Here is a 7,184-nt window from a genome sequence, read left to right on the forward strand (position 1 = left end):
ACCAAATAAATCTCTCGTGTGTTTCTTCAGTGTGGAGGTGTTGCAATTAAACGTATGGGGGGGAAAAAAATTGGGTCCAGTTGTACGACGATGTGTGTTTATTGGTATACATAAATAACATTTACCATTATGGTATAGAAGAAAGCACACCCTCTTTCAATTCTGGAGTTTTATCCATAAGAACATCATAAAACCAATCTGGTCTTTACCAAGTTTTAAAATCTCACCTCAAGTGTACATGAGGTACAGTGTACATATGGCATGTTTGACGGGATACAAACATGCCATATGCTTGTATCCCGTCAAACATGCCATAGATTTAATTTTTTCCAAACCAAGAGAATCTGTGTGATGAAGTAAGTACATCCCTCCTAGAAGCCAGAAAATGTGCACTGTTTAATTGGTCACCAACAAGGAAACTCCCTCTATGCAGTTTGTCGACGCAAAGGCAACAGCAATGATTGTAAATAAGCAACTGCTGCCGTCCATCAATCTAGAAAGGGTTAAGGCCATTTTCAACCAAGATTTTTTTTTTTTTTTACAAATACTAAGTGTTTAAGACAGTTGACATTTTCTCCTCGTATGAATTTCTCTGCAAATTCACCCCAAAGCTACAGCAAGTTGCATAATGTTTAGAGAAACTGCAAAAACCCAGGAGCTACATCTTAGCCTTCACTGGGTTTACTTAGCATGTCAAACCGTACAGTTCAAGACAATATGATCTAGAAAAAGATGGCTAGCTTGTTTGGATTGTTTGACTATGGAAAAACAGAATTCTAGAAAGAAACTGGCAGAAAAATTTGAGCTGATAAGCCGCAAAACATTTGGAACAATGTCCTATGAAGGGATGGGACCAAAGTGCAAATGGCCAAACCTCCATTTGATTGAAATACCGTTGACGGACGTGAAGCGAGCTGGAACAAACGAATGGCTGTGAACACTACTTGTAATATCTAGAAAAATAAGACTACAGTCCTCAACAATGAGAAATTGACTTAAGTCTGGTTTGAATTATGGGGTGTACTTAGTTTCACACACGCACACATACACATATCTTTGTATTTTGATTTACTTTTTTACACTTGAGGTTAGATGTAGATATTTTGACAACAATAGCAAAGAGCACATTTATTTTATGTCCTTAAAAGTAAAACCATATGGCCGGATTGTTGCTTTTGAACTGACCATGCAGTTGGTGCCTGGTCAGTTAATTGGTGGAGTGTTGCACCCTCTTGTGGTCAGACGTGTTACTGCCATCAACCAAGAAAATAGGTGGCTTTGTTTAAATATGTTAAACACTCCTAATTTTTCAGGTATAACATTAACAGTTTTATATTTGAAGTTAACTGTAAAGCAGAAAAGTGAAATTTCAGACATTTTAGGAGTAAAAACTGAATCTTACACTTCTTTTAAGAGAAAAAAAAAACATAATATTGACAAGGGACACATCTTGAATAACTTAGAATTGCACTCCAGAACTGTAGCTATTTAGGAAGGAAGACTGTAAAGACTGAAAGGAATTTCCTCAAAGAACAAAAATATAGGAGCTTTTTAAGGTAATCTCATTTTAAAGAAGCAATATTTAAATAAACCATCTGAAAGGGCAACTCTTCAGAAACCATGTTTTTTTCTTACTATAAAAATATAATTTGCAGTATGAACAGTGGGTTTCTGTGGCATTGACGTCACAGGTTTGCAAGTCAAAGAGAAACACTACTACGAGAGTCTGTACAGGTGTGTCAGGAGCTACTACACGGAGGCTACTGCAGTCGTTGTCGGGTTTTGGCTCGGGGCTGGACTGGATGGACAGGAATTCTCTGGACTTCCAGGAGTCCGGAGGGTAGATTTCCTCTTCCCGTTCCGCACCGTCAGTTCATCTTTGGGCTTAAATGTCAGAGGCACAAAGCCATCAGCGTCTGCCACAAGTACGATCCACAAGGGCCCTGGAAAAGAAATACACAAGACTGTTAGCGTTCCAGGCTTTAGTTGAAAAGAGCAATGACCGTTCATTTCCCATTTTAGAGAAGCCCCCATTTAGCTTTTATATTTCAGTTGTTGCTTCAACAGCAGAAAGTAGCAAAGATATCTGCCAATTAGCTGAAGCTATTAAATAACTCCAATATAGTTGGCTTGGTTTTCTTTAGTCACAAAGACCCTCGAAAAGCTGCTAAAAAGTGCCTGATATGATACGAGCCATCAGTTCTCTTAGAATCCGCAACATAGCAGAAGCCTCACATATTCAGTCTTCTTAAAAGTGACAATATCCGTCATTTGTTCACCTATTTGATGGAGCATTTCAACAATAAATGGTTGGTAAGACAAGATAAATGTGATTTTAGGCAACGGTCCTCTGCAGAGTTATAAGCATACTTTGCTGTCTTTACAGTACAAACTGCAGCGCCTAGAACAAAAGAACAAACTAATTTTCATCAGCTCTTAAAAGGTGCCATTTCTCTTTAGGCCAATTATTGTGTTCTTTTTGGCAAACCTCTTCCTTCTCCACATAATTTTGTTTTGGCAATGGTCATTTGTGGAGGTGACCTTGGCCTAGCTATTCTGCAAAACCAACCGTCCTTCGGGCAAATATGAACACTGCCAGGTTGAGTTAACATGAGTTGGTTAATCAGAAGAAAATAACCAAACAAAAGCAAAACAACACTTTGCCTATCAGGAATGATAAGCTGCTTTTGTTTTAAACCTGTAATCTGATCTAGGCGTCTAATCACTTCCAATAATAGCTGAGGCACATTAACAGAAGAACAATATCAGACTATGTTGTCGAGGTAACAATTAACTCTCTTTGAAAAGACATTCTCTATGGAGTAAACCGTTTTTGTTGGCTGTAGCTAAAAGATAATGTGTAAAGAGAGTTGGCTCAGGTAGTAAAAGCACCCAACTGCTCCTGGTCAGAAGGAGGAAGCCCATCGAACGAGGTTTCCTGAACTGCACACTGCGAGTGACCTACCCAAGAAGACTAAGGAGTTTCCTCCTAGTGGTTTCCATTGATTAACTCTGTACTCTCTGTCACAACATGATTAATCTTACGTGCTATGAGACACAGAGGACTTCTAAGACCACTTTTGGTTCGACAGTAAAACAAAAAGACACGCATTACACCATTAGGTAATGGTAGCTCTATTCTTCTACACATACCGTACATCATCTCCACAGTGGTAAGGTTGAAAAGGTCTTGGATGGCACGCAGGCACACCTTCCCATCACACAGAAGCACTGGCCTCCTCTCATCGATGAACACATTCTCCGATAACTGCTTCTGCGTGTGTCAACACAAAGTGAAAATCAGTACCAGCTCTTGTGTAAAAAGTCCATCAATGTCGAAATAAAGTTGTAGTTACTGCATAGGACAATGGCTAGACAAGATGTGCTTGGTAAGGACTAAACGAGTCACTACAACATTACCTGGCATGTGACATTGACATACGGGGGATCAGTTACGTTGGGATAGACCGTTGGGGCCTTCTTTCCATTCTGCGTATAATCTCTGATTTCAGTCAGGCACTGTTGTACGTCTGCGAAGCGTGTAAAAAGCCTTTCCATGTTGTGAACAAGCTGTTCCAGGGACCGCTCTCTAGTCCGTCCGGACGTTTTCTCAGGCATGGGTAGCGTCGGCGGCTCCGAGTGGAGCTTCTCCGATGGCTCGAAGCGAGGAGAACTTGCCCGGCTGGAGTCTCTGCTGGCCTGGCCTCCCACTGCCAGGCTGGCCATCCGATTGACGTGGTCCATGTCAAAGTTCTCTACCGTGATGGACGAGGCTCTGGACGAGGCTCTTTCTTGCCGCTCAGAGAAGTCCACGGAGGTGGTGACGGGGCTGGGTTCGTTGCTCCTGATCTCCTCGACCAGCCTGCGTCTGCTCCCTGGCGAACAAACTACCCTTCCAGGCAGAACCAAGTCTTTTATCCCTGGCCGCTCCCTGTCATCCTTTGACAGGTGCTCTGAGTGCCTCCTAATCCCTGCGCAGAAATTAGAAGACTCATGGTTGAGAGCAGAGGGGGATGGTGCAATAGCTGTTTCTCCGTCGTATATCAGCTCTTTGGATATGAGGCGAAGAATATATTTGTCCGTGTTGGAAGATGGAAGGAAGGCAGGATCGGTAGTCTTCTGCCTGCCCACCATCAACAGCAGCACCTTATCACTGAGGAAGCAGACACCTTTGGGTCTTTCGTTCTGCTGCAGAGAAATCTGCTGGATGTTGGGCATAGCAGACGGTGTGATACAGTAAACGAGAACCATGTTGCAGGTATTGGAAGCAACTGCAACTGTGGAGGCACGAGGATCAAAAGCAACGATGTCAGGGACCAAAATCCCTGGAATGCTGACTTTGCGGGTTGTAGTTACCTTTCGCTCATATGTAACCAGAACGAGGTGAGAGCTGTCCTGCCCAGAACCTGTCACCGTGTCTCTGCGGCGCAAGTGGATAAGGGGGCTGGGGTCCGAGCGACGGTGCTTCGCCAGGAGATGGGTAAGATCAAAGGGGCCTGAGCTGGGGATAAACGATCTCTCTGACTCAAAAGACCGCCTTCTCGAATCCAGAATGCCATCATCGTCTGCCATGACTACGTGCGAGCCCTGACCTTGCAGGGTCTCGGTCTCTGCTGGCAGGTCAAAAGCTATCCCGGAGTTTAGTCCGCATAATTTATCAAGCGGTAGCTCTGTTGCCACAGCTACCTGAGCTTCCCCGGTGGCCTCAATTGCACAGATGTAGCCCCCCACGTCAAAGATAGGGCAAAAGGTGCATGCCACCAGGCTTTTCTGGATGTCATTCCAGATGAACGAATGCAGAGCACTGCTAATAGCCACCACCAGGCGGGTGCCATCCTTAGTCCAACAAGCGCAATGAATGAGCCCACTGCCTCTGATGTCTGCTTTGATCCTCCTGTTGTCGACCCTGACAGAAAACAACACGGACGTGTCTCGCTTCGTCAGCACAGCCAGCATGTCCAGTTTAGGATGCCAGACGCAGCCTTGAGAAAGCAAGGGAAAGGGCTCACTCATCTCACAGGTTTGCGTGCACAGCAGCTTGTTCTGCTCAAGAGCACTGAGCTGAAGCTGCCACACCGTGACATGTTTCTTGTGCTGGACAGCCAGAAGAGCAGGGGAGTCCGAGCAGCACAGCGGGCCCCAGAAGAGTCCGAAGACGTGCTCAAACTGCCCGATCACGTTGGTGTCTCCAAACTTCACCTCGCCATTGACGAAGTAGAGAGCCGTCAAGCAGACCTGCTTTCCATCTGTCCATGCAATCCCATGCACAGGGTGGATGGCTTGGTGCAGAGTGTTGAGTCCACTCCTAAGCAGCTTTGCTTTACCAAGATCCATCCTGAAGGGAACAAAAAAAATCTTAGATGAAGACAAATGTATACGTCTCAAAAAAGAAGCATTGATGACAGAGACCTAGCTGAGTTACTATTTGAACAAGGGTAGCTATTGCTACCTGTGCAGATTAAGAACAGCAAAAGCCTCTCCTGTGTCTCCTCCCAAGTACACGCTTTAATCCCCCTCTGCCTGAGCTGAGGCTGTCGTGACGAACACCTACAGCTGCTTATGCCGGATGACCTTAACAACGTACAGTTAGGAGCCCAGGGTATTAACAATGTTGTGTTGAGTGGGTCACCGCACTGTCTTTTTTTAGATATGGTGAAAGTTGGTAGTAAGCCTTACAAAATAGATCTTAGGCTCAAGTAATAAGGGAGATGTAAAACTACACAAAGAAGCAAATATACATCTGGGATCTTAATCTGGAACCTTAAGTAAAATATGGAGAAGATGGAGTAGATGAAACATTATTATATCCTATAGTGGGTTTCTATCAGTCACTGACATTAAAAAAAATCTTCAGAATTTTAAGTGGGATCAATATGTTCAGATTTGAATTTTCCCATAAAATTACTTTATGTACATATTTGGCATTCTAAAAATCTGAAATAAAAAAATATCAGCGCACAAAGATGTTTTGTAGGTTTCTTTACATTTTTTTTTTTTTACATTACTCAGTTGCATATTTCTTTAAATTGGAGTCTGTTATTAACAAATGCTCAGTATTTTCCTATGTTATAAATTTGTCCTTAGTTTCTTAGTTCCTGTTAATGTACAGTATGTTATTCTTAGGTCTGTTTACCATATATATTTTATGTTTACAAATATAAAATTATATTTGTATTTTTGTTTAGATCTACATGCTTTAAGTTGACAGTTACTTTGCTACTGGTACACATGAATTTCTCCACTGAGGGGCAATAAAGATTATTGCAATGACAATGTTGTCGTTTTTATGTTATGATAAGAATGACAATAAAAAGGAAAATATAATTTTTTTATAAATAATTTTTTTATGTCTGTCACCCCACTTAAAATCTTTAAAAAAATTTCTTAGACTAAAAATAGTCAAAGTTCTGCATTTACATTTTGAAAAAAACATCAGACTGAAGATCTCCACCAAGTACATAAACTAGAAATCTGCAATTCCGCCCTGGTCCTCCTGACAAATCGCATCTTATGCCAATGTTGTTGCCAAATTTGGCAGAAATCAATGCAAAATCCTCACATTTGGCTCCAGCATTTTGATGAAGCCATCAAGTTACTACGCAAACCTACTTGAATCCACAATCAAACAAATAAACGCTCCAAAATAACTTAGATAATCTGCCTTATTTGATGTCACCTGAAGCACTTGCAGGGAATTCTGTATCTTGCTTAAAATGGAACTCAAAACAAAATAGCAAAAATACTTTTAAACATTGAGCATGATATGATCTATGGGGTCACAAGCTATTTCTACACTGAGTTCACAAATTTTACAGACAAGTCTGGCAAGTAGATGTGAAATCAAATTACGAACAGGACTGCACAAACATGCGACTTTACTTAGCAATACCTGAAAATGCATCAGCCGTTTCAGACGAAAACGTGACAAAAGCATAGATAGAAACACCATTTCGTGTTTCTTCACATTGTTACCGGCTGAAATGTGCCTACAACGTTGCTCTCGTGAGTGACCCGGAAACAAAACTAATCGTACTAGGGTAAGTGCACTATGGGATATGTAGTTTGTTGACCAATAATTTCTGTTTCGCCTCTTTGAATGCTTTATAAACCGTTGGCTGTAAAATAAAATAAATACTTAATTGCATAAAAAAAACACACACACACAACCAGGCAAAAAACAACAA

At 41.9% G+C, this 7,184-nt stretch overlaps 1 protein-coding gene across 2 annotated transcripts; it reads right to left on the reverse strand.

Annotated features, from left to right (window-relative positions):
* Positions 1-80: 80 nt before the first annotated feature.
* Positions 81-7,173, reverse strand: wdcp (WD repeat and coiled coil containing). 2 transcript variants are annotated; one of them, XM_008398283.2, is made up of 4 exons: positions 6,890-7,173; positions 3,421-5,335; positions 3,154-3,274; positions 81-1,943 (listed from the first exon to the last, which is right to left on the reverse strand). In XM_008398283.2, exons 2-4 carry the CDS (start codon positions 5,332-5,334, stop codon positions 1,750-1,752), a joined length of 2,229 nt encoding a protein of 742 aa, XP_008396505.2. In that variant the 5' UTR covers position 5,335; positions 6,890-7,173; the 3' UTR covers positions 81-1,749. The 2 variants fall into 2 exon arrangements, with proteins under 2 accessions (XP_008396505.2, XP_008396506.2); XM_008398284.3 differs by lacking the exon at positions 6,890-7,173 and having other exon boundaries at positions 3,421-5,571.
* Positions 7,174-7,184: the final 11 nt, after the last annotated feature.

Source organism: Poecilia reticulata, chromosome 21, assembly GCF_904066995.2.
Source record: "Poecilia reticulata chromosome 21, P_reticulata-male-v2, whole genome shotgun sequence".
NCBI lineage: Eukaryota > Metazoa > Chordata > Actinopteri > Cyprinodontiformes > Poeciliidae > Poecilia > Poecilia reticulata.

Coding starts and splice junctions, on each gene's coding strand:
- wdcp (XM_008398283.2), bottom strand. CDS start 5,334: ATGGATCTTGGTAAAGCAAAGCTGCTTAGGAGTGGACTCAACACTCTG. Junction 3,275..3,420: donor ATGTCAATGTCACATGCCAG/GTAATGTTGTAG, acceptor TGACACACGCAG/AAGCAGTTATCGGAGAATGT. Junction 1,944..3,153: donor CACTGTGGAGATGATGTACG/GTATGTGTAGAA, acceptor TTTCTTTTCCAG/GGCCCTTGTGGATCGTACTT.